We start from the raw sequence: 27,332 nt of genomic DNA, 5'->3' as shown, positions 1-27,332 counted from the left end.
TATATCAATTAATATTAATAATTATATATCAATTAATACTAATATTTAGCATTATAAATATATACATTAGCAATAATTTTCATTTAAAATAATATCTAAAGAATTCTTGGAATAAACTGATTTTAACATTTTTAATAGGTTTTGTTTCCTTTACAAAAAAAATATGACTTTTATTATTATTGGAGATGCTTTGTTATTATTATTTGATATTCAATAATTTTATTATTATTTGATTATAATAATATTTATATAATTCTGAATGGTGTTTACCATTGTATTGTAAAATATTATATCGAAAGCAAAGAAATACTAAAGTAATGATTCTTTCGGGGTGAAATTTTGACTTATATTCAAATGATAAGTTATTTGCCGATTGAGTTTAATTTGATTGGTATGGGCATTGTTGTCCATGCAGGAGGACGTGAGTTCGAGTATACTGAAGCCTATTATGCTTCTATTTATGGGTTGGGGAGAGGCTATAGGTAATTCTAGGCATTGTGTCAAAAAGATTAGATATGATCACAATTCATAATGAGATCATCAAAAAAAAAAAGACAAATTATTTTATCCAATTAGTTAATTTTTACTATTGGTTATTTCCTTTTTATTATCTTTAATAATATGAAAATGCTATTTTATTCTCTTAATTATTGTCCAAAATAATAGACTTTTATTATAAATTAAATCAATTATCATTTAATTAGCAAATATTATTTTATTTTATCTTTTAAAAATATTATTATTTTTATTTAATAAACTATTCTCTCCAAATTCATTTTAACATGCAAATTAATTCAAAATTTCAAAATAAATTTACTTAAATATTAAAATCAATAACTTTTATAGATAAAAATATAGGATAAATGTTAACAAAAAGTGATTTAAAGTGATATTTAAATAATACTGGTGTAGTTTACACACGCTTCTTACTGGGTTGATTATTTATTTATATAAAATTACGACAAAAAAGCTTTCTTTAGAATAGATTTTGGCTGCAGATTTTCTTCTCTTTTGTCAAGAACTCTGTTAATGGAGATGTTCAAGCTTGTGGGCTTCACTGAATTTTAATCTATTAATGAGCATTTTCTCAAATCCTTCTCTTTTATATTTTATGCATACCATGTGTTTGTTAAAATGATTGTATGAGATTTAAGTTTGATTATTTACTAAATCGTTTTATTGGTTGATTGATGTGTGGGTTACTCAACTAAGTCATTATCTATGATTTGTTTTTTTTTTTTGTTCAATTGTATTGAATTGCACATTACACTAGAATTGACGCCTTTAGTGGAAGAGTTAGATAGATGAGTTTGAGAGGAGACTTTATCGTATAGGACTTTGATGCATTTGAATCGAGTAGTGAAATCGATAGGAGATTTATATGCCTAGTGAGACTGAGAGGAGAGCTAAGGTGGTATCTTTTAGTTTAGGATGAGACTGAGAGGAGGTTCCTAGCAACAAGTGGCACATAATATAATCAACATAGGTTTATTAGCTTAGTTATTAATTAACGAATCATTCAACCATCATTCCAACCCATTTGCATTGTTTCTAGTAAAATGGAAGAAAGTCAGTTTGGTATTTTTATTTGTTAATTTAGAATTTAGCTTTAATATATTTTCATATTTGGTTGCGTTACTAATTTTTGATTCAAATAGACTAGTAATTGCTTAGCTTGTAATTAATCTGACAAACAAATTTACAATTGACAATCTCTTGGGTTCGATCCTTAGGATACTTCGTGTGTTTCATTGTAACACATATAAATATTACAACTGACCTGTCACACTTGTAGTTGAAGCCACTTTTGATTCTCTATATTTCTTGCTAATTTTTCGTTTAGTGTTCGTACATTGGTGTGTCGTCACCTATTAAAAGTAAGTAAATTGTTTCTTTTCTGTGTTTTTGGTTCATGTTGTTCGAGCCCACACTCAACGCAATTCGTGTTACAAGGATAGTGGAGAAGGTCGTTCAGTTGAAAGCTAAGATCGACTTAAGTTCGCCTTGCACAAAGCACATGTACAATTCTATTTAGGGTTTATACTTTAAATATCACAAAAGAGTTAGGTTTTAGAAAAATTTTAAAACTTCTATTGTACTTATAATAATTATTTTCTAAACCGATTTTTCCAACATAAATGAGACTTCTCCTTTTCATCAGAGGAAATCCCAGTTGTAGCAAAGTTTGCAGAAGATATTCCCTCATCTAAAAGTCGAGATTGACTACGTGAAAATGATGGTTTAATGGTCCTGCATCAGTAACAACACTTGTGTTAGTCCCTACTCCAATTGATCACCCCTCCCCTTGAAGGAATAAGGGGAAATGTATGAGGCATATCATTTGAAATCCCCCACTTTCAGTCCTAGCACTTCCAATAGATCATTATATATTGTCAAAGCTTTATAGTTAACCCCCGAAAGATGTGGGCCACGGTGTGATCAACATCAAAGGGCCACGATTGGTTACGAAGCTTTTAAGACCTATCATCGACAAACCTTAGTTCAAAATGAACACTACAAAAACCATTCGCACCCTAATTGAATAAACAATACTTAGGGTGGGTTTGGATAGACGATGCGTTTACCTGCGTTTAGTGTAAAAATAACAGTGACAATGAGACTAGATACTGTAGTGTGAGACAAAAAGTAAGCTAAACGCACTGCACCTCAATGCCCATCCAAACCTATCCTTAAACACCTTCTGGAGAGTGATATCCCTGAGCACAACTACGAGGTCCCCTTCCGCATATTATTGAATTGCGTCTTGGTACCCTGGTAAGCTTCTAACAAAGGCTTGAAATTGCATAATTTAGTGGGAGGCAAAGTCCATTCAACGGGAAACATTAGCATGCAAATTAGTTTAAAAATTCAAAATAATTTTACTTTAATATCAAAATCAATAACTTTTATAGAGAAAAAATATAGGATAAATGTTAACAAAAATGATTTAAAGGGTTATTTAAATAATACTAATATATTTTACCTACGCTTCTCGTTGGGTTGATTATTTATTTATATAAAATTATAGAGTAAAATTTTGAAAATTAATATATACTAAGTAAAATTTCCAGAACTAGATTAGTGGTCAAACTGGTCAGGCCACTGGTTTGTATGGTTTGATTGAATAAATAATTAAAAAGAAAAAGAATATTTTTTAAAAAAACCAATTCAATCGATTCATATCAATTTGCAGGTCAACTAGTCTAATGCCTCTCTTTGAATTGATACCCGTACTGATTCAATCTGGTTAAAAAAATCATAACTTTAAGTCTCTATACTTTGTATATTTGTAATTTAATCTTCCTATTTTTATTTTTACAAATTTAATCCTTTTACTTTTTAAATTTATAAATCTATTTTTAAATTATATATAACTACATCACATTTTAATTAAAATTAATGATATTAATTATATTATAAAAATATTATAAAAATATAAAGGTCAAAATTAAAGTGCAAAAAAAGGTGTGTTGTTTAATATATAATTATAGATTATAGATATAGTAGTTTAAGTGGTTTATTAGTATAATAGCCAAAATTATAGTAACGCATTTAAAAAGCTCGATAGTTTTTGGTGTTTTTCTTTTTCGTTCAAAGAGAGTCACAGAGAGTCGAACGAAAGAAAAGGCGGAGGATAGAGTTGCAAGACTGAAGAATCTCATAAAAAATAAAAATAAAAAATAAAAACAGAAATGATGGGGAAATACCAATAATGGGAAATCGCTGTCTGTCAGAGATTTTTAACCTCTTGCGTTGTGTTATCTTCTTCAAATACATTTCTTGACTTTGTCTACTTCCCTCTTAAGTTTCCCATGTCTGCCTCCTGCTTCACAATCTTCTTTCTCTCTATATTCACTCTTATTATCATTTACTGTTTTACATTGAAAAGGTTGGATTTTTGTTCAAAATGCTGTTAATCTGCAAATAAATTTAGCTTTTCTCTTCTTTTGTTTCAATCTGATCATCTCAAATTTTTATTCAAAAATCAAGAATGCCGATAACCACCGTGACCCACCTCCTCCTTCTCCTCTTCCTCTCCGCCACCACAACCGCCACTTGCTTCACTTGCCACCGCCGTCTGCTCCACCAGCCTTTCTTCCCTTATACTTCCTCCCCACCCATCTATCCTCCTAGCTCTACCGTATTCCCCGAGCCGCAACCGGCGCCTTATCACAGCCAGCAACAACCACCCAAATATCCTTTCTCCACCACTCCCCCTTCCACTCCTCAAAAGCCTTTCTTTCCTTCATTTCCTTCTCCTCCGCCACCCTCCATGGTACTAACTTTTCCCGCCAACATATCCTCCCTGCTCGTACCTGACTCTCCCTCACCCTCGTCCCACCGCCGGCACATCGTCCTCATCTCCCTCTCCTCCGCCCTCCTTGCGGCCGCTGTCATCCTCGCTCTCGTCGCCCTCACCCTCTTCTTCCGCCATCGTAACCACCACCACAACAACACTTCCAACTCCGACGATAAAGCTTCCCTTTCAGACTCAATGCGCTTATTCCTCCCAACATTCCTCCCTCGGATGCCTCCCAAAAGCCACCAGCTCCACCTCCAGCACAACAACCGCCCCGCTATGTCTCAACCAACCGCAGCTCCGAGTTTCTTTTCTTAGGAACACTTGTAAACTCTACAGTCGACCCACAAAAGTTATCCTCTCTAGCAATGGAGGTAGCAAGTTGGGAGGTCCATCTTCTCCTTATCAAAAGCTTGGCTCTCCAGAACTGAATCCATTGCCACCATTGCCAAAAGTCCAAACTTTCCAAAGTGGAGAACAGTTTCTCCAAAATGAACAAATGGGTAGTTTTGAGAACGATGTTGAAGATGAAGAAGATGAGTTTTTTTCGCCAAGAGGGTCTCCTGGTAGAAGAGAGAGTCCACCTCCATCAGTAAGAATAGAATCAAGTTCAAGAAGGGAATTTCATGGTGAGAATTTTGGCAGCCGAAGCTTCAACTCAAGAACAGCTTCTTACCCTTTATCTACCTGTCGTTCACTTTCAAATTCATTCTTGAACTCAAGCCCTTCGAGTCAGAGATCCAAGTCTCCAGATACTGTTGTTCCCATTTATACTGTGAGAGTAAAAACCCCATCTTCAACTCCTCCTTCATCCTCGTCGTGTTCAGATAGGGATTCACCGGATAGAGGCTCAAGTCTTTCGGGGCAGAACAAGGAATCTCCATCAATGGTTGTGCTTAAAAAGATACCGCCGCCACCTCCTCCGCTTCCTCCGTCGCGTTTTTGGGAGGTTCCTGTGGCAGTGAACTCTGTTTCGGAGACTAATTCTAGGGGGCCTCCGGTACTTGTTGCTCCTTCTAGGCCAATGGTGGTAAATGGGCAGTCGGAGAACAATGAAGGCTTAGGGAGGAGCGAAGAGACCTTAAAACCCAAACTCAAGCCTTTACATTGGGATAAAGTTAGAGCGAGTTCGGATCGGGCCATGGTGTGGGATCAGATAAAAGCAAGTTCTTTTCAGTGAGATACCCACTTCCCTCTTTTACTTAATTAGTTTAGTGCTGTGAGCCATGTTGTCGTAATAATATTATCTAGTTTGCTTATAGTTTATTCTTCTTTTGGCATTGAATTACTTTTATGTCTATGTAATGTCTATTTATTGCTTTTTCAATGGTTTTTTTTGAAGTTGTAGAATGCTATAATGATGCTTGCAGATTGAATGAGGAAATGATTGAGACACTGTTTATGGTAAATAATTCAAATTTGGCCACTAAAGATAATGCCCGCAAGCCGATTCTGGCTGCCGTGAATCAGGAAAATCGCGTGCTTGATCCAAAGAAATCGCAGAACATTGCCATTTTATTGAGGGCACTAAATGTGACCATTGATGAAGTCTGTGAAGCACTTATGGAAGGTAATCCTTTCATTTTCATAGAAAATACAATTGATCTGTAAAAGATAGATCAATAAAGGAGAAATATTATTTTTTCCTTGACAAGAAATTAAGATGCTCTCTAGAGTCTAGAGACATGTTCCAGTGCATAAGAACTCTGGTCTCGAAATGATTTAGTTGCACTGTAACCATAAAATATTGAGTTCGGCATTCAAACCAAGCGCTCATAAATAAAAACTGAGACTAACTGCAGTAATTCATGATTTAAATGAATAGTCTTTCCCAACTTAGGAGGTCTTGTCTCTCGTCAAAACTGCACCTCGTGTAGCATAGGTTTCTATGGTGTCACCTACTTGCTGTCTGTTGTCCACTTCACTATACATTTTGATGTGGTTGAGGTGGCAATCCGCGGAGAAAATATGGTGCAATTCATGCAGTTCATAATTGCTGAAAATCTTGCTATTTATAGATCAGAACTCTATATACTTTATTGCCTTTCAAACTACAGTTGCAAATATATATTCTGGAAGGGACAACCAAGTTTTTCTCTTTGCACCATTGCCTGCTTCATCTTTACCTCGTTTCCCTCCCCATCCTTGCCTGCCATTCAATATCTAAACTGCTTTATCTCCCTTTGCGAACAGGCAATTCAGACACTCTTGGGATTGAGCTCTTGGAAAGCTTATTAAAGATGGCTCCAACCAAAGAAGAAGAGCATAAACTGAAGGAGTTAAACGATGAATCCCCTTTTAAGCTAGGTCCTGCCGAGAAATTCCTCAAGGCAGTGCTTGACATACCTTTTGCCTTCGAGAGGGTTGATGCTTTGCTTTACATTGCTAATTTTGACTCTGAAATTGAGTACCTGAAAGGATCTTTTGAAACTTTACAGGTGAGTAATATGCAAAACCTTATGCTTGGATTTAACTCAATGATTGTGATCTTTGCATCCAATAACATTATGGGGGCAACCGTGCACTATTTCTCCATTTTGCTTTAGATAAAGCTTTGTGCCACTTGTATTCCTGAGCTCTGCATCCTTTTCATAACTGTTACTCTTGGTAAACTGGTGTTTTGATGTTTTAGATGAAGGATTTCGATATTTCAATTTGCTGTTTTCTGGCATTTCTGTAATTTATGCGACTTATTTCTTTTCTGCAGGCTGCTTGTGGAGAGTTGAGAAATAGCAGAATGTTTCTGAAGCTTTTGGAGGCAGTACTCAAAACTGGGAACCGCATGAATGTTGGCACCAACCGTGGTGATGCGCATGCCTTCAAGCTCGACACACTCTTAAAACTTGTTGATGTGAAGGGCACGGATGGGAAAACCACACTTCTGCATTTTGTTGTGCAGGAAATCATCAGAGCGGAAGGTTCACACCTTTCTGGTGCCAATCAAAATCCAAAAGCTGAGAAAACTCAGCAGTCTGATTTTCAGGATGATGTTGAAATAAGGAAGCTGGGTCTGCTAGTAGTTTCCGGTCTAAGTGGGGAGCTAACCAATGTGAAAAAGGCTGCTGCGATGGATTCCGATGTTCTCAGTATCGATGTTGCAAAACTTGCTACTGGTATCTCTAAAATCAGAGAAGTTATAAAACTCAATGAAGGGATTGCTCTGAAAGACAATAGCTGCAAATTCTCGGAGTCGATGAATGAGTTCCTGAAGAAGGCAGAGGAAGAGATTGTAAGAATCCAAGCCCAAGATAGAGTTGCTCTCTCTATGGTGAAGGAGATAACAGGGTATTTCCATGGGAACTCAGCCCAGGAAGAAGCTCATCCGTTCCGGATCTTTATGGTCGTTAGGGATTTCCTTTCCATTCTTGATCAAGTGTGCAAAGAGGTTGCAAAGGTGAATGAGAGAACGATATACAGTTCGGCACGTCCATTACAAAACCCTCCCCCTCCACCAGTTTTTCCCGGCCTCAATGTAAGGCAGCATTATAGTTCCTCTGATGGTGAAACCCCATCATAGTTCCTGATAAATGTCTCACATCCGCATTTGTACTTGTGGGTAAATATCTTTCATCATAGTTCCTTATCCCTGAATCTTAACTTCTAACAGCTCCCATTTCAGAATGCGGCAGTCAATGCAAATGTGCTTGTGAGCAAATCTCAACATACATATATATTTATCAGGAGCTAATATAGTGTACCTATAAAGTTGGATGTTTCCTGTAAATAAATTAGTTACGAAGTTTCAAGTTTATGCTAAATGATAGTAGACATCTGCTGTGTTTTTAAGACACGCCTGCCAAACCTTTTGTTATAATGGAGCAGAGATTGTTCAAAGATAATATAAATATGATATGGTACACAAAAACAAGATCCCTTGTCCGACCTTTATTTTTCTTTTTGGGAGATTGAGATGGAAAAGTTTACATCATTGGATCTTGACAATGAAAAAATGTGTTGAATTACAGACACTGGGCTTATTCACTTATTGCATATCGACTATGGGGTTCTCTAAGATACAGAGAAAGATTCAAATGAATATAAGCAAAACAGCACTATTGGGACCTCTCAGCATCCATACGTTCAAGCACACGCCGTGCTTCCTCCTCAGTAGCTGGAACAACATTTCGAATATTCAATCCCTCTTTCACGGCCTCGGGGCGGACAGTAAATGTGAAGTAGAATTTGTTGGATACCTATTCATATAGGATCATATTTACTGAAGAGAAATACTGCATCCCAATCCAAACACTAAATGAAAGAACTTGGAGGACACAATACTTATGAGGAGGTAATTAAGTGTTAGCTATTATTTTGCAACTCTTAACTAGCTTTTGATGTTCTATCTGGACCTTCAGATCATTTAAGATTACTAATGTGCATTCATATGTAGAACCATTGTTTTTTATTCAACTTGTTGAATTCAAGTGTTCGTTCTTTTCATTTACAGAATGGGGTCTGGTCAGTGATCACTGTAAGTCAATCAAGTTTTAATTTGAGATCGAATGTGCTATAACAGCTAGGAAGCATGATGGCAGATGTTTTATTCTAGCAAACAATTATTACACAAAGTTCTTTCGTTCTTATATAGTTTCGGGTACTCACCTCACTGCACCTTAGCTCAGGCCTTGTGACATGAGCTACAACTTCCACATTTATCAGAGGCTTCATAGGGTTCTCAAGTTCTGTGTATAAAACACAAGACTTGAAACGGAGGAAATTTCCAACATCCACCTGCATCACCCAAAAAAAAAAAAAAAAAACCATTAAAATAAGCGTTGTTCCCTTGATAATTTCATATATAAATAAAACAAAAGATTTTAGTAAATTTCAGCACAGCTTTCTACATAATGGATCCATTGGTGGCGTATTCATCAACTTATAAACAACTGCAAGAATGAATTTTTCTGAAAGTTTTAATTATTTCTTGAACAGTTTCAACCTTCAACTTAAGAAAGGAAGTTTCCCAAAGCAGCTGATTCGAGAAAACCCTCTTTATCTTACTGTGTGAAACTAGTCTCAAACTTCATCAACATCACTAACTTAACTATTATTCATAACATTAACTATCACAAGGCCACCTCGCTATACCTGAGAAGCTACCAAAATCTGAGGGAGAAAAGGTGCAATTTATGTTGTGTCGAGATTAGTTACTGTTGAAGTTCGATCTACATCTTACTTGACAGTACTAGCTTACTTACAGGTCTAAAGAAGTCGACATGATCAACTTCGATAAAACAAGGTGCTGCACCAGCGAAGGCATAAGCATTTGAGAAGGCCAGCTCAGATGCTTTCCGCATCAAAAATCCTCCAAAAATTCGACCATGAATATTCCTTTGCTGTGGTTGGCACATCAATGAATTCTCATGACGAGTATCTCTTATAAGAATGCTATCTCTGTCTGCCAATGCTGGCATGTCACAGAAAACCCGCCCTTCGGCTAACAATGCGTTAAGTCTGTCTTCATCTCTGTTATCAACATCCTTCTTTTCTGCTACTCTCTTCTGCTTTCTCATTTTGTTCCTCTCTTCTGCTTCTTTCCACAGCAATTTTTCATGTTCAGTTTCGGGCAAGATCTGGTTAAGTGGAGCAGATTTTCCTGTCTTGGAGTCACGAGCAACGAATGTGAAGTTTGCCACAAGAGCTACTGAATCAGAGGGATCTGGAGAATCTACAAAATGAAAAAACTATATTAGTAGCTAACCACAATAGAAAACTATTAAACTCCAAAGAAACTTAAGATACCGAGAAATCATTTAAATCAAGTACATTAGTTCCAAAAACTTTTAACAAGGGATTATATTGAACAGGTGATTTTCAGGTTTTACTTCTTAGTTTGTTCATTTCATTTCAGAAACACAAACCCAAAAATCGGAGAAAATCAATCTAGGCAAAGGAAAATATCACCAAAATTGAGGGCTTTGTATGTGACTCTCAGAAAGTAAAAAGCATAAAAATTAGTTTACTCAGCACTCAGCAGCATCTGAGAATGCTATATCTGAAAGTAAGAAATTCATTTGGTACACATATCCCAGGTCTACAATACAGATCTTTGAAAGTTGAAACAGATGCTGCAAGCTTCCCGCAATAATGGACCAATAAAAGAGCAGAAAATTTGAGCCAAAGAGAAGTCAACTGTGAACATTGATATAACCTAATAGGTTTGAGTTGAGTGGAATGAAAGAGCAAATTACACCTCAATAAATGATATAGCTGACTGCTATTTGACCGTGCAAGATGACCAATTCATCAGGTTTGAATACAAAACCAGCAAAATGAAAAGGAACAACCATAGATCCCTTGACTCGGAATTGAAATCAGTGAACTGGCTAAAATTCATGTGAAACTATTAATCTGCAAGTTGCAAAAAGGCTCTTGAGCACACTAGTTCAGCTCAGGGTTTTCTTTACTGAACCAGCTGGAAGATATAAAGAGGGCAAAAACAAGGGTTAGGCAGTCTTTGATATTGATCTCAACAAGCCAAAACTCTCTATGACATCCTAATATCAAAGATTGACCTGAGGTTCCTCGTATTAATCTTTGGGGCTAATCACACTCTGATCAAAATTTGCATGATATATGACATGGGTGATCAAAATAGGTAAAATCAGGCATTACAACGGAGAAGAAAGACCTTTAACATCATATCAAGTGTGCAGCATATAAGCAGCAACAATACTTGAAAAAAGACGAATAATGGTGTCAATGGCAACTTTCAAACTGCAAACTGCAAACTCAACTAAACTAATCAATATATTTTCACATTTTTTAATTCAACAAGGCCACTATAGGATGATGGTCCATGGACATTCAGAACCAGAAGAAACAAACATACTGCCCCAAATGTAAATGAAAATTATCTGCAGCCAACTCCAGACTACGTAAGAAAGCACAAAATCAAACATCAACTAGCCTTTATTCTGCATTACCTGGCGTAGATTGAGTTACTTCCAGCTGAATCTCCATTGATGACCTCCCAACCCATGTAACAGCCCCGGATATTTTCAAATCAAAGTCAACTCGGATCGGTTTCTTCAGAACCATCTTGTCAACAGAAGCAGTAACCAATAATATAGGCCTTGTAGCACCATCATCATTACGACAGTGCTGGTGCAAAGCAAGAAATAAATTACACCAAGTATAAAATTAAGTACTCAACTCAGAGCATGCATATATTTTACCCCATTTCAAAAACTATCACGAGTCTAAACTCAAACAAGTTTAATATAGCCATAAAATTATATTTTCAAAATTGTGACCTTATAGGAGATGGTTCCAGCAAGAGCATCAAGATCCTCAAGCAATTTCCCCATCCTCATCTCGTCCCAAGGATTCTTATACTGCTCCCTAAGTATATAATCAGAAGAAAACTTATAAGCAATACTAGTCCTGCTCATTGAAGGGGTTTTCGCAACTAATTCAGTTCGAGAATCTTTTTCAGCACCACTTTTCTCAAACATGCTTGATCTTGCTTCCCATAAGGCATTCGTTACAGGAGAGTGGTACATTCCAGGCCATAAACTGATTGGTTTCCTCATTGAAGACCCTGCATCAATAGGCTGAGAGGTCTGAATTGGTCCACTAACAGTGGAAACAATTGGGATGTCATTTGAAGCTGAAAGTTCAGCATTTGGGTTTGTTCTTTTAACACAAAAGGTTCTGATTTGTGGAAAAGTTTGAGCCGTGGAAGTAAGTGTTGGTTGGTTTACTGAATCTGGGAAGTAGGTATTTACCTTTGAGAATGAAGACGAATTGGCAGCGAAAATCGGCATGGTTGAATCAGAAAACTTGAAATAAAAAATGGGAATTGGGGAACTGAAGGTTTCATTGGTTGAACGAGTATTTTTAATCAAGGATCGGAGAGATTTGGAGTTGGACTTGTTAAAAATGAAGGGTGGGTGAGAAAGTGATCTTTTCAAAGGGATCATGGTTTGATAACGTTGAAGGAAACTGTAAAACTGGAGGATGGTTTCAAGTTATTGGTGCGTGGAGTTTCCATTCGTTACATTGCTTAGCTTTCCTATTCAGGAGGGTTTGATTTGATCTGGATGATAAAAAGTAGGAAGAAAATATTAAATTTCACAAGACATGTCAAAAGAGGAAACAAATTAATATTTCGTGTAGCCAACAAAAATATTTAGTTTAGGGCAGAAATAAATAAGGTTTATTATCACTATGTGGCCCCGAAGTACACCAGCTTTTTCATTTTACTAACTAATTTTCTTTTTCATTTTAATACTTAAACTGTTCCTCCTTAGTGAGTGTAAAAAACGTGATATTCCCAATAGATGATAATGTGGCTGTTGATTACTATCATCATGAATTGGATGAGACTAGGACAAAAAATAAAAGGGTATAAATAAAGATATAAGTTCGAAAAATAGATTTAAACAAAAAAAATGTTTCGTTTAGAAAAGGATTAGGTCTTGAGTAAGGAATTTTTTTTCCTCAAGCTCGGTCATATCTGAATATGCAAAAAAAAAAAAAAGAAGAAAAAACTGCTATTTTTAAACTATTTTCTTGCTTTTTATTGTTTGTTATTATTTTCTTAATTTTTCACTATTTTATTACTATTTCACTATTATATTGTTACTATTTTATTGTTATTGTTTGAATATTATATAACTCTTGTTTTATTTTATTGTTAATTATGTTACTATTTTATAGGCATTTGCTTATTAAATTACATTTATCTTAGTATTATTTAAGTATATATATATATATATATTTTAAATTTATTTTCAATTTGTTAGAAATCATTTATTTTAATGTTTTTTAGTATTTTTCATATATTATATTTTTTAAAATTAATATAAAAAGTTAATATGGGTGGGCGGGCCCAAATTTTAGGAATTTTATCATGTGGGACTTAAGCAAAATTTTAAGCCTATTTTTCAAACCGAACTTAATAAATAGGCTTAAAATTTTGATCGATCTACTGGCGCATGAACACTTCTATTACTAATCAACTGTTAATTATTTAATTTTAAAATATATATAAATGTACAAAATCATATATCACATCATATATATATATATATATTATATATTGCAAAGCATTATAGATTTTTGACATTTGGCAGCATTAAAATTTTCACATTTTAAATTAATTTTCAAAATAATTTTTCATATTAATATCACTAATATTAAAATTTATCCATATTTATATTAATATATATAATCTAATTTCAAAATTATTATGTTTTAAATAACAATATATATAATATGAATTAAAATTTGTTTTATTTAATAATGCTACATAAATAAATTATATATATATATATATATATAATGATGCATATAAAAATCAAGGGATATTATCTCTAAGTTGTGTTTTTATAGGTTTCTTGATGGAGTTTCACCCCACCATTTTATTTATGCAATCCTCTATATTTGTTAATGGATTTAAATTGAGGCTTAATTAAAATATAAAATTATGTTATTAAATCTTTTGTGCTTTTTATAATTTTTAAAGAGTTCTGTCTCAAATATTCATTTTGCAATTGTTCATCTTTGTCATTGTGTTCTATTTGAAGCTTTAATTTTTTAAAAATTTTGCAACATAAACCCTCACATATTTTATTCCTTTTTAATTTTAACATCAATGCTTAATAATGAAAATATTTATAGTTAAAAAATATTCTAACTAAATATATATATCTTACAGTATTCCTAGCAATTCCTTTGAATAATATTTCCTTAATTTTTAATTCTTAAATGCATTAAAGAAATTGTATTAAATTATTTTTTAAACTTTTGAATTAATTGCAAACATATTCAGGTATTATCAAATACAACTTCACATATTTGCTAATTTAAAAATAAAAAAATTAAGAGAAATCTGAATAAATATAATATGTAGCATATTCAATAATTAAAAGAAGTTTGAATAATTTCACATTATTCACCTTATAAATAGTGATTTGCATAAGGTTTCCAAAGACATTTATTTTATTTTTCAACATACAAATTTTTTTAAAAATAAATTAAAATCAATACAAATCGATCATAAATCATAATATAAAGGTTTAATTCATTATTTGACTTTTAAAGTATACTCTTTTTTTTTCATTTTGTTACCTAAACTTTTTTTTGTCCATATTGATACCTAAAGTATGCATCCATTATATTTTTAGTCCATTTTTCATAGATGTTAAAAAAATCTTATAACCAATCACAAAGCACCACGTGGTGTCTTTATGTAAAAGAATAAATATTGTCTTTTATTAAATGTATATACACATTAAAAAAATATAAAACGGGATATAAATTATAAAAAATTATAAAAATAAAATTTACAAAAATTGTGATAATGGAAAAGAAATTAGTTGAAATTAATAATATTATTACGAAAATGTAAAAAAATTAAAAATGTTTAAAATGTTATGAATATCTTATTAAATGGATGTCCATCATGATTAAGATAAAGTTTTAATGTACTTTAAATTCTAATAGTTATTAGAATTAGATTTCTACTTCTTTTATACTTCTTATGCCTATAAATAGAGAATCGATGAAGTATTATAATCACCCATTTTAATTAATAAAGCACATCCTCTATTGTTTTGATATTTTTTTGTTCTTTATTCTCTCCATCTCTCTTTATTTTATAACATGTTATCAGCACGATCTTGCTCAAAGTAATAGTTCCTTTTATCGACGATCAAATTTATCATTCATACTTTGACGACAAGATACAAAGTTTTTATAGGAAGTTTCTTTTATTTTATGTTTCATATTTAATTATTATTTTTCATTATTTTATTTTATGTTTCATATTTAATTATTATTTTTCATTCTTCTTTCATTATATGTTATCATCGTTTTGATTAACTTATTTTACTTTTTGTTCTTAAAGATGATTAAAGACTTAATACCTTTATCTATCTGAAATCGATAAATAAGATTCACTCTCAAAGTTTGATTTTGATATTTGCTTGGGGATGATTTTTTTTTCATTACAAAAGATGTTTATAATCACTACTCCTCATCCATGGTAACGTAAGTCAATCTAATCAACTTCTTTAGAAATTTAATTTGATTTCTATTAAAAGTTCAAGTTATATAATTCATTATCCGTATCTCTATGAATTTATAAAACCTTTCACGCATTTAGTTATTGGAATTTTATGTAGAGATAAATATTTTATCATTTTAATAGAATTGATTGATTTAATTTTAATTTTGATTAAGATATATGATTATTGCGGAATGTGAGTAAAAATGCTTACTTGTCATAAACTTTGGGATATTCACCACATGCTCTGTGATAATTTCATATCATTGTAAATTTTGAGATGAAATTATGTCATAAGAGGTGGAGATTAGAAAATGTTTATGTTTAAACTTTATAGTTGTAAAATTATTTTAATTTGACATTATAATATTTTATATTTTGTTGTAGTATGATGTATAAAATATATATTATCTAACCGCAATGATTTATTAGTGACATGAATTTATTATTTGTTACGTTTAATATATGTTTTATTTATACCTATTCATTTTATTTAAAATAAATTAAACATTCATTAATATTATACAATAAAATGATTATATGCTCTGAAGAGCTAATAGTATATCAAACGTAAAAAGCTCCTTAAGAGATTATATTTTAGTTCATTGTGATTCAAAATTTTATAAAATATAATATTATTTTTAGATTAAGAAGATATATGTTAAATAAAACCTTCAAGTGTTTTACATTAAAACCATATATATAAATAACATGAGATACTCATGTATTTGTATTATATATATTCCCGAAGGAATACATTACACTATATGATTGAAATATCTAATGTGCTCCTGCAGTAGCAATATTGTGAAAATGACTTTAACAATATTTTCGAACAATCTTATATCTTCTAGTGACTAAACAAAACAATAAGTTCCTAATGAAAAACTATGAAATTCTTCCCACTAGTTTTGTTTCATTCCCTGAAGTGAATGTAGCAGTACATAACAATTATGAAAAATAAAAATATAGAGATCATGATTGTTGTTTGTAGTTGAGGATGTGATTGGAGACTAATCATGACAACATGAATAGAAAGATTTTGATTTGAAATCCATGCATGTTTTGTGATGAAAATTATGAAATAAAGAATCAATGAAGGCGTTTAGAAGTCTATCCTACTAGATTTATTGCATTCCCTGAAGTGAATGCAAACATAAAGAAAATAAAAGATATAATCATAGACCACTAAAAGTGGAAATATAGTAATAAATAAGAGAACAATGAGAGTTCTCAAGATAACTTTTTAAAGGGTAAAGATAACTTATGTTTTCAATGTGATATGAAAGATTATTGGCCACATATGTGGCATATGTCTAAATATTTTGTTTATGCTAATATTCTTTGAGGAAGGATATGAGAATGTAGTAATAAATTTATTATTATAGATAGAAAGTATTTATCTTATTTGGTACTAAAACAAACAAATATTATTTCAATATTTGATAGTACAAAATTAGTCGAAAGCTCTAAAAGAGCTAATATATTAATATATTGTGATGGTTAATCCATTGGTTTTAAAAGATATTTATAATGGATCATATATTGAGATTGTGAATGAGGAAAATATTATATTTCATATGAACCACTATTGTAATGCCCCTTACCCGTATCCGACGTCGGGACAGGGTTCGAGGCGTTACTGGACTTAAACATAAATATTCATACAAATCGGGCCATAAAATTTGGTCTAAATCAAATTCATCCAATCACATACATATCGTCCCTTATACAGGCCCACGAGGCCCAAAACATACTTTGGGAATGGTTCAGGACTAAACCGAAAACTTTTGGAACTTTTACTACACTTAGAAAATTTTCATACTTTGGAGAGTCACACGCCCGTATGGGTAGGCCATGTGGTTATACACACGACCGTGTGGCTTGGGACATGCCCGTGTCCTTAGCCTATGTAACTCTCTGTTTATGACTTCATGTGACACCCCTAATGTGACCCTAGTCGGAAAGTGGTTTCGGGACCACAAAACCGAGTCACAAAAATAATTAGATGTTATATTCTGTGCTTATTGTATGTGGAATTTGTATGTGTGAATATTTCATCTTTGAATTTTGTTAATTGTGAGTGAATTTTATTAAATAGGACTTATGTGAAAGAATTTAAAAATGTGCTAGGCAAATGTAAGTGGCCTATTTATGCATGTTGCAAAATAATTGTACTTGCATGTCAAATTCTCCACTCTAGAGGAAGTGGCGGCCATGATGGTATGGGATACAAAAGACATGCATTTTGTGTTAATATTATAATGACTACATGGTTTTATAATAGGAAATAAGTATTAGAAGAAAAAAAATAAAAGAAAGCCATACATTCCCACCTTGTTCTTGCCGAATGTTGGAGAAAGAAAGAAGAAATATGCTTTGAGAATTTCAGCAAGATAGCAAGCTAAAAATCCAAGGTATGTGCATTGGGTCATAGAGAAAATTGAATCAAAATTGGTTGATCTTTGTCCTCCATTGCAGTAGCGTAAAGGGAGGGAGAGGAAAGTTTGGTTGCTTTGATTTTTGGCTTAGAAGATGGCTAGAATGAGGTATGTATTGAATGATTCTTGAAAATCTATGCATGTTTGAGATGATTAGTTCAAACTCTACTCATCCCATAGATGTGTTTTGGTTTTGGTTTGATAATGATGTTGATGATGGTGAGTTTCGGTCATGCATTAACTGAAATTGTAAGTATGATTTATGGTATAATTTGTGTGATGGAATGGTCTTGAGAGTTGGCTTGATTAAATGGGTAAAATGCTAAGTGTTTTAAAGATGATGTAATGGTTATTTCGGTTTATGTGAAGTAAATATAGATGATGGTTATAAGCTGTTTTATGATTTGAAAATGGTGATTAAATCTTGTAGTTAAGTGTTTAGATATATATATATATTAATAATGAATTTAGTTGTACTTGCTATGTGAGAAATGTGCAATGCTATAGGTATTTGATTATTAGATATGGTTATTTTAAGTTGATTTGTGATGGTATGATTGCATTGATGAAGTGGTGGGAAGAATTAGCTATTATGCTTGATACTAATGCGAAAATGAGAATGTTGTACTTGAAAATGTAGGTGAACATGACAAGTGTATTCGCTTAGGGCCTAGAGGATATGAAAATTTGGTATTTATTTTTGATTGTGTGTGTATGACCATGGATAATTGGCTGCACAAATATTATGAATACATAATGTATGATAAGTTTATTAAGTTACAAAACATTATACATGATCGGCTAATGTAAATTATTTGAGTAAAGTATATCTTGATGGTACATTTCGCTAGTATAAAATGTATATGGATGTCGTATGACTATGTTTAATTTGGGAAGTAAATTGTTTGATCTAGCTCAGAGCCTAGAGGATCAAAGTTGGATAAGGGAAAGAAAGAGGTGATCGAATAGCCGTCAGAATCGTTCGGCAACTTCCGAGGTAAGTTTTAAGTGATTAAATGTTGAGTAAATTCAATCATAATAGGACATAATGAGTTGATTTAATAAGATATGATGTGGCCATGATATGTCTTAAACTCAAATGGTAAGTTCCTAAGTGTTTGGACTTGAAATTTAAGAGCAAATTGTAATAATTTGCTCAAGACAATAACAGTAACGTGATTTTAGAAAATCACTATAAATGTTTGTGTGGAATTATAGGCTGAATAAAATATGAAATCAAAGCTTAATTAGTCTAGTTTCTTATAAAAGAGACCGTAAGTAAGGAAATTTCCTATAAAGAGATATTTAAAGTTGTGTGAGACGGTGTCAGAATGACTCCGAAATCCCCTGTTTGGTGTTAAGAAAATCACTATAAATTGTACAAAAATGGTTACAAGATAAAATTTATATGCTTGGACTCCTTAATGAGTCTAGTTTCAAATGAAATCAAGTAGAACATACTTTGAATTCTGTACAATGAGAATTTTGACTCGTAGTGAAGACTGGTCAGGTTAGTCAAACAGTGAAACAGGGGAAACTTTAAGAAAAATCCGGTATTGATTGGCCACACCTAAAATTCTGAAAATTTTATGGATGAAAGATGTATGAGTCTATATTTAGAGAAAATTAACGGCAAGTGATTTGGAGTCTGGTAGCTCCGGTTATAAAAAATTTAGTGACCATTGTTCAGGAAAACAGCTCGCAGCGAATATGTGATTTTGTTGCAAACATGGATAAAACTTGTTTTAGTTACTCATAAGCTATTGATTGAACCCATACTTGAATTCTAAATCGTGATATTGTAAAATGATATATGAGTATTTGATGGATTCTTGATATTAAAATTTGTGAAAGTGTATATATATGTGATAAGGCCTAATGGCCGATGTGGTGAATGTGAAAGTGTATGTATATGTGATAAGGCCTAATGGCCGATGTGATGAATGTGAAAGTGTGTATATATGTGATAAGGCCTAATGGCCAATGTGATGAATGTGAAAGTGTATGTATATGTGATAAGGCCTAATGGCCGATGTGATGAATGTGAAAGTGTGTATATATGTGATAAGGCCTAATGGCCAATGTGATGAATGTGAAAGTGTATGTATATGTGATAAGGCCTAATGGCCGATGTGATGAATGTGAAAGTGTGTATATATGTGATAAGGCCTAATGGCCGATGTGATGAATGTGAAAGTGTGTATATATGTGATAAGGCCTAATGGTCGATGTGATGAATGTGAAAGTGTATGTATATGTGATAAGGCCTAATGGCCGATGTGATGAATGTGAAAGTGTGTATATATGTGATAAGGCCTAATGGCCGATGTGATGAATGTGAAAGTGTGTATATATGTGATAAGGCCTAATGGCCGATGTGATGAATGTGAAAGTGTATGTATATGTGATAAGGCCTAATGGCCGATGTGATGAATGTGAAAGTGTGTATATATGTGATAAGGCCTAATGGCCAATGTGATGAATGTGAAAGTGTATGTATATGTGATACGGCCTAATGGCCGATGTGATGAATGTGAAAGTGTGTATATATGTGATAAGGCCTAATGGCCGATGTGATGAATGTGAAAGTGTGTATATATGTGATAAGGCCTAATGGCCGATGTGATGAATGTGAAAGTGTATGTATATGTGATAAGGCCTAATGGCCGATGTGATGAATGTGAAAGTGTGTATATATGTGATAAGGCCTAATGGCCGATATGATGAATGTGAAAGTGTGTATATATGTGATAAGGCCTAATGGCCAATGTGATGAATGTGAAAGTGTATGTATATGTGATAAGGCCTAATGGCCGATGTGATGAATGTGAAAGTGTGTATATATGTGATAAGGCCTAATGGCCAATGTGATGAATGTGAAAGTGTATGTATATGTGATAAGGCCTAATGGCCGATGTGATGAATGTGAAAGTGTGTATATATGTGATAAGGCTTAATGGCGATGTGATGAATGTGAAAGTGTGTATATATGTGATAAGGCCTAATGGCCGATGTGATGAATGTGAAAGTGTATGTATATGTGATAAGGCCTAATGGCCGATGTGATGAATGTGAAAGTGTATATATGTGATAAGGCCTAATGGCCGACGTGATGAATGTGAAAGTGTATATATATATGTGGTAAAGCCGAATGGCTAATGTGAATGTTGTAACATGTGATTAAGTGTACATGAAACTTGGAAATATGTTCCGGTGAGACCCGATGACTACGTGTGGAGATTATGTCCGGGTAAGACTTGCAATAAGAATTGCTTATAAATATACGCAATGCTAAAGGTTAAACAGTATGTACTCCAAGTTTATATATGATGCATACGAGAGCAATCTATGGGACTATTCCTATGATTATGTGACATCAGATTAGTGGGAGAGGGTATGTGAAATCATACGATATATCTATGTCACATGAGCTCACTTTCATGTGAGAGTTTATCTGCCTGTTGTATATGAAGAGATGTGCATATTCGGTAAAGGGATGGTATGCCCGAAGGAAGAGTGAAATAAAAATACGAACAACTATGTTATAATTTGGTTGTTATCTGTTGACACTGCTTAAAACTTACTAAGCATTGTAGTACTTACTAAGCATTGTAGTGCTTACTCCGTTTACTCTGTTTCCTCTGCCTTATAGGTCTCATTGCGAAGCTACAGGCTCGGGGATCATCAGCAACTAGTCACACTATCACTATCCACTGTTTGGTACTGCTATGTTTTGGAATATCTTATGGCATGTATAGAATAGACTAGTAGTGAGAGGATATCATGGTTAATGTATAGGACTACCCTTTTGTTGTAGGTCATGTACCTTTCGGTTTTGTGTAAACTTGGATAGCCATGCGAAAATGGCTTATATACGTTTTTAGCATAGTACTATAATCGTTTGTATGTTGATCATTATGAGGTATGGAATTGTTTTGAAACGATTAGCCATTGGAATGGTTAATCATGATCACACCTTGTGCTATGTATGTAAAAAGGGCCAATTGAACCATGAAAATCATGAAATAGGTAAGGCCTACCTTAAAGGCAGATGCTGACAGCAGCAGTGATGTGGATGTGAAAAATCACTAAAAATAGTAGGAATGGTATTAAATAGTGAATAAATTATGTAAATGAACTTTGATGAATCTACTTTCATATGGAAGAAACGAAACGGTCATATGAGTTATATGTTAAGAGATATTAAAGTGCTCGTGAAACAGGGCCAGAACGGTTTCTGGATCCCCTATTCCGAATTTAGAAATTCATTGTAAATTAACCAGAGATAATTAGGAGTCATGCCATATATGTATAGATTCCTCTCTGAGTCTAGTTTCTATAGAAACAAACAGCATCAGTATTGAAGCCCTGTACAGGGAGATATCCAATTCGTAACACACGAAGGTCAGTGTAGTCGATCCCTGCAACAGGGGAGACTTTAACTAATAAAATGTACTAATTGGATTGACCAAAAATTCTAGAAAAAAATATGTAGATGGAAATATGAGTCTAGTTTCAGGGAAAAATTATGGAATTAATTTTCGAGCTTTGAAACTCAAGATATGATTTTTAAGGCGACAGTGATGCAGTAACCAGCTTGTCTGGAAATTTCTAAATGGATTGTGAAAATAGTTAAGTCTGTGCACCTTGTGTTCGATTCCGTAACGGACTCGGGTTAACGGGTGTTACAATTTTATTGGTATCAGAGCTACGGTTTAGTCGATTCTAGGACTAACGTAGCACGCGTGAGTCTATTTATACATGCCATAAAGTGATAAAATGATAGTGTGATGATTTTGACTATTAAAAGGTGGTTGTTTGATTGTAATGAATCTTGATCCCAATCGAGTGTAGCAAGCTTCGACTATGAGAATTTGCGATATAACTTCACTTAGATATGCCTAAATTATTAAGTTGATTAGGTACGTATCATGTACTCGTATTTGAATTTCGATTTGGATTGAATTAAGGGTATGAGTGATGCAATTTTGAAAGAGTGTTATGACTATAAATGTGATTCTTTGTATGTGGCTGTGGAACTGGAAGTTGAATGGTCGATAAGCATGTTGTGTTTGTATTCAAGTAATGTAAATGATATACTAATGTGTATTGCTATATGTGTATATGACCATGAGAATTGAGAGTGATATATCCGGACTAAGTTCCGAAGAGCATTCGTGCTAGTGATGTATCCGGACTAAGTTCCGAAGAGCATTCGTGCTAGTGACGTATCCGGACTAAGTTCAAGAGCATTCGTGCTAGTGACGTATCCGGACTAAGTTCAAGAGCATTCGTGCTAGTGACGATCCGGACTAAGTTCAAGAGCATTCGTGCTAGTGACGATCCGGACTAAGTTCAAGAGCATTCGTGCTAGTGACGTATCCGACTAAGTTCAAGAGCATTCGTGCTAGTGATGTATCCGGCTAGGTCCCAAGAGCAATCATGCTGGTGACGTGTATTCGCCTTCGTGCCTAGTAGGCTTCGTCTTGGTAATTTGAGCAAAGTTTAAGTGTTCATTACTATACTAATTCAAATTTAAATGAGATGATATGTTTAAAAGTGTACATACATGATGTTTATCGACTTGGTTAAGTCATTTCAATGTGTAATAACGAATGAATAAGAGTACTATGTGTGTGAATGATTGGAGGCACTGTGTGTGTAAATCCTTTAACCGAGCACTATGAGTGCGAGATCGGTCAGTGGGAACTAAGTGTGTGAAATGGAATTCAAGTAAGACCTCGTCTGGGACGAAGGCATTGATTTGAGATAGTGTGTAAGACCATGTCTGGGACATGGCATCGGCTCGATATGTGAGAATATGTAAGACCATATCTAGGATATGGCATTGTAAGAGCTATATGTGCTTGAATTAGTTGAGCCCTTACAAGTAAGTATTCGCTCAGTTGATAAACAAGCTACCGGCCTTTGGCTAAGTTGATCTTTTGTGTATGAACATAAGGGTTGGTAATGTGAAGTAAGTTCTTGAGTAAATAGAGCTTAAATTATAATTTGATTAGATCATGTTTTAAGCAAATCGAAATCATGCTCTTGGTGTGTGGCTATTGAGCCGAAATTGTAAATATGATAAGTGTCTTGTGTTTGAGCTTTGGTAATGAGAACGTAATAAGAATGTGTATTGATTTGTTGATATATGTGCTTGGTTATTGAATGGTATCCGGCTAAGTCTCAAGGCTTTTGGGCTAAGTGACTAAATCCGGGCTAATTCTCGAAGGCAATTGTGCGAATCACTATAACCGGACTATGTCCCGAAGACAATCGAGCGAGTCGCTATATCCGGTTAAATCCCGAAGGTACGTGATTCGGAGATGAGCAATCTTGCTGTAAAAATTTCAGTTAATACGCTTGCAAAAATTCCAGCAATGAGGTATGTTCGTATGTGCTGAATGAATTAAATGTTCAGGTGTGTGGAAGTTGAATATTGAGATACGATGGAGTTATAAAGGATATTTATTGGGATGTTTGAGTATATGTGTATTTTCGGCCAGGTTACAGCTTATACATGGATGAAAATATGGGTTACAAATATGTGGGTTGATGATGTGAATTATACATGTTAGTATGTGCTTGATATGTGTTTGAAATGCAATTGTGAATTAAATTAAGTGATTATTGCTTATGAAATCAAGGAAATGAGATATATGTGCATACTTGTAGAAATGTTTATGTATTTGTTTTAAGAGAAGGAAATGATTTTATAGATCGATGCAAAATCAATAATGAATTACAGTTGCTATCGATGAGCTAATGCCTATATGGATATAATTCAATAATAGGATGTTATCCTAAACTATACATCGGTAGAAATTTTCGAGGACGAAAATCCATAAAGGGGGGGAGAGTTGTGACACCCCTAATGTGACCCTAGTCGGAAAGTGGTTTCGGGACCACAAAACCGAGTCACAAAAATAATTAGATGTTATATTCTGTGCTTATTGTATGTGGAATTTGTATGTGTGAATATTTCATCTTTGAATTTTGTTAATTGTGAGTGAATTTTATTAAATAGGACTTATGTGAAAGAATTTAAAATGTGCTAGGCAAATGTAAGTGGCCTATTTATGCATGTTGCAAAATAATTGTACTTGCATGTCAAATTCCCCACTCTAGAGGAAGTGGCCGCCATGATGGTATGGGATACAAAAAACATGCATTTTGTGTTAATATTATAATGACTACATGGTTTTATAATAGGAAATAAGTATTAGAAGAAAAAAAATAAAAGAAAGCCATACATTCCCACCTTGTTCTTGCCGAATGTTGGAGAAAGAAAGAAGAAATATGCTTTGAGAATTTCAGCAAGATAGCAAGCTAAAATCCAAGGTATGTGCATTGGGTCATAGAGAAAATTGAATCAAAAATTGGTTGATCTTTGTCCTCTATTGCCGTAGCCTAAAGGGAGGAGAGGAAAGTTTGGTTGCTTTGATTTTTGGCTTAGAAGATGGCTAGAATGAGGTATGTATTGAATGATTCTTGAAAATCTATGCATGTTTGAGATGATTAGTTCAAACTCTACTCATCCCATAGATGTGTTTTGGTTTTGGTTTGATAATGATGTTGATGATGGTGAGTTTCGGTCATGCATTAACTGAAATTGTAAGTATGATTTATGGTATAATTTGTGTGATGGAATGGTCTTGAGAGTTGGCTTGATTAAATGGGTAAAATGCCAAGTGTTTTAAAGATGATGTAATGGTTATTTCGGTTTATGTGAAGTAAATATAGATGATGGTTATAAGTGTTTTATGATTTGAAAATGGTGATTAAATCTTGTAGTTAAGTGTTTAGATATATATATATATATATATTAATAATGAATTTAGTTGTACTTGCTATGTGAGAAATGTGCAATGCTATAGGTATTTGATTATTAGATATGGTTATTTTAAGTTGATTTGTGATGGTATGATTGCATTGATGAAGTGGTGGGAAGAATTAGCTATTATGCTTGATACTAATGCCGAAAATGAGAATGTTGTACTTGAAAAATGTAGGTGAACATGACAAGTGTATTCGGCTTAGGGCCTAGAGGATATGAAAATTTGGTATTTATTTTTGATTGTGTGTGTATGACCATGGATAATTGGCTGCACAAATATTATGAATACATAATGTATGATAAGTTTATTAAGTTACAAAACATTATACATGATCGGCTAATGTAAATTATTTGAGTAAAGTATATCTTGATGGTACATTTCGGCTAGTATAAAATGTATATGGATGTCGATGACTATGTTTAATTTGGGAAGTAAATTGTTTGATCTAGCTCAGAGCCTAGGAGATCAAAGTTGGATAAGGGAAAGAAAGAGGTGATCGAATAGCCGTCGTAATCGTTCGGCAACTTCCGAGGTAAGTTTTAAGTGATTAAATGTTGAGTAAATTCAATCATAATAGGACATAATGAGTTGATTTAATAAGATATGATGTGGCCATGATATGTCTTAAACTCAAATGGTAAGTTCCTAAGTGTTTGGACTTGGAAATTTAAGAGCAAATTGTAATAATTTGCTCAAGACAGCGGCAGTAACGTGATTTTAGAAAATCACTATAAATGTTTGGTGTGGAATTATAGGCTGAATAAAATATTAAATCAAAGCTTAATTAGTCTAGTTTCTTATAAAAGAGACCGTGTAAGTAAGGAAATTTCCTATAAAGAGATATTTAAAGTTGTGTGAGACGGTGTCAGAATGACTCCGAAATCCCCTGTTCGGTTTTAAGAAAATCACTATAAATTGTAAAAAAATGGTTACAAGATAAAATTTATATGCTTGGACTCCTTAATGAGTCTAGTTTCAAATGAAATCAAGTAGAACATACTTTGAATTCTGTACAATGAGAATTTTGACTCGTAGTGAAGACTGGTCAGGTTAGTCAAACAGTGAAACAGGGGAAACTTTAAGAAAAATATGGTATTGATTGGCCACACCTAAAATTCTGAAAATTTTATGGATGAAAGATGTATGAGTCTATATTCAGAGAAAATTAACGGAAAGTGATTTGGAGTCTTGTAGCTCCAGTTATAAATAATTTAGTGACCATTGCTCAGGAAAACAGCTCGCAGCGAATATGTGATTTTGTTGCAAACATGGATAAAACTTGTTTTAGTTGCTCATAAGCTATTGATTGAACCCATACTTGAATTCTAAATCGTGATATTGTAAAATGATATATGAGTATTTGATGGATTCTTGATATTAAAATTTGTGAAAGTGTATATATATGTGATAAGGCCTAATGGCCGATGTGGTGAATGTGAAAGTGTATGTATATGTGATAAGGCCTAATGGCCGATGTGATGAATGTGAAAGTGTGTATATATGTGATAAGGCCTAATGGCCAATGTGATGAATGTGAAAGTGTATGTATATGTGATAAGGCCTAATGGCGATGTGATGAATGTGAAAGTGTATGTATATGTGATAAGGCCTAATGGCGATGTGATGAATGTGAAAGTGTATGTATATGTGATAAGGCCTAATGGCCGATGTGATGAATGTGAAAGTGTGTATATATGTGATAAGGCCTAATGGCCAATGTGATGAATGTGAAAGTG

The 27,332-nt window shown here is 33.5% G+C and overlaps 2 protein-coding genes across 3 annotated transcripts; one reads left to right on the top strand and one right to left on the bottom strand.

Moving 5' to 3' along the window:
* The first annotated feature begins 3,564 nt into the window (after positions 1-3,564).
* Positions 3,565-8,145, top strand: LOC108489139 (formin-like protein 2). The gene is given in 6 exon segments (XM_017793441.2): positions 3,565-4,510; positions 4,513-4,654; positions 4,657-5,476; positions 5,671-5,870; positions 6,494-6,738; positions 7,008-8,145. Coding segments are annotated over 6 exon segments (2,736 nt in total). The 5' UTR covers positions 3,565-3,991; the 3' UTR covers positions 7,818-8,145.
* Positions 8,104-12,440, bottom strand: LOC108489140 (acyl-coenzyme A thioesterase 2, chloroplastic-like). Of its 2 annotated transcripts, none has more exons than XM_017793444.2 (5): positions 11,557-12,440; positions 11,227-11,404; positions 9,499-9,968; positions 8,903-9,031; positions 8,104-8,411 (listed from the first exon to the last, which is right to left on the bottom strand). In XM_017793444.2, the coding sequence occupies exons 1-5, from the start codon at positions 12,223-12,225 to the stop codon at positions 8,328-8,330; spliced, it is 1,530 nt and encodes a 509-aa protein (XP_017648933.1). In that variant the 5' UTR covers positions 12,226-12,440; the 3' UTR covers positions 8,104-8,327. The 2 variants fall into 2 exon arrangements, with proteins under 2 accessions (XP_017648933.1, XP_017648931.1); XM_017793442.2 differs by having other exon boundaries at positions 8,104-8,493; positions 11,557-12,438.
* Between the last annotated feature and the right edge of the window lie 14,892 nt (positions 12,441-27,332).

This window comes from Gossypium arboreum, chromosome 10 (genome assembly GCF_025698485.1).
Source record: "Gossypium arboreum isolate Shixiya-1 chromosome 10, ASM2569848v2, whole genome shotgun sequence".
NCBI classification, from domain to species: domain Eukaryota; kingdom Viridiplantae; phylum Streptophyta; class Magnoliopsida; order Malvales; family Malvaceae; genus Gossypium; species Gossypium arboreum.
Note: the sequence above shows the minus strand (reverse complement) of the source record. Positions and strands in the feature narration are given on the sequence as shown.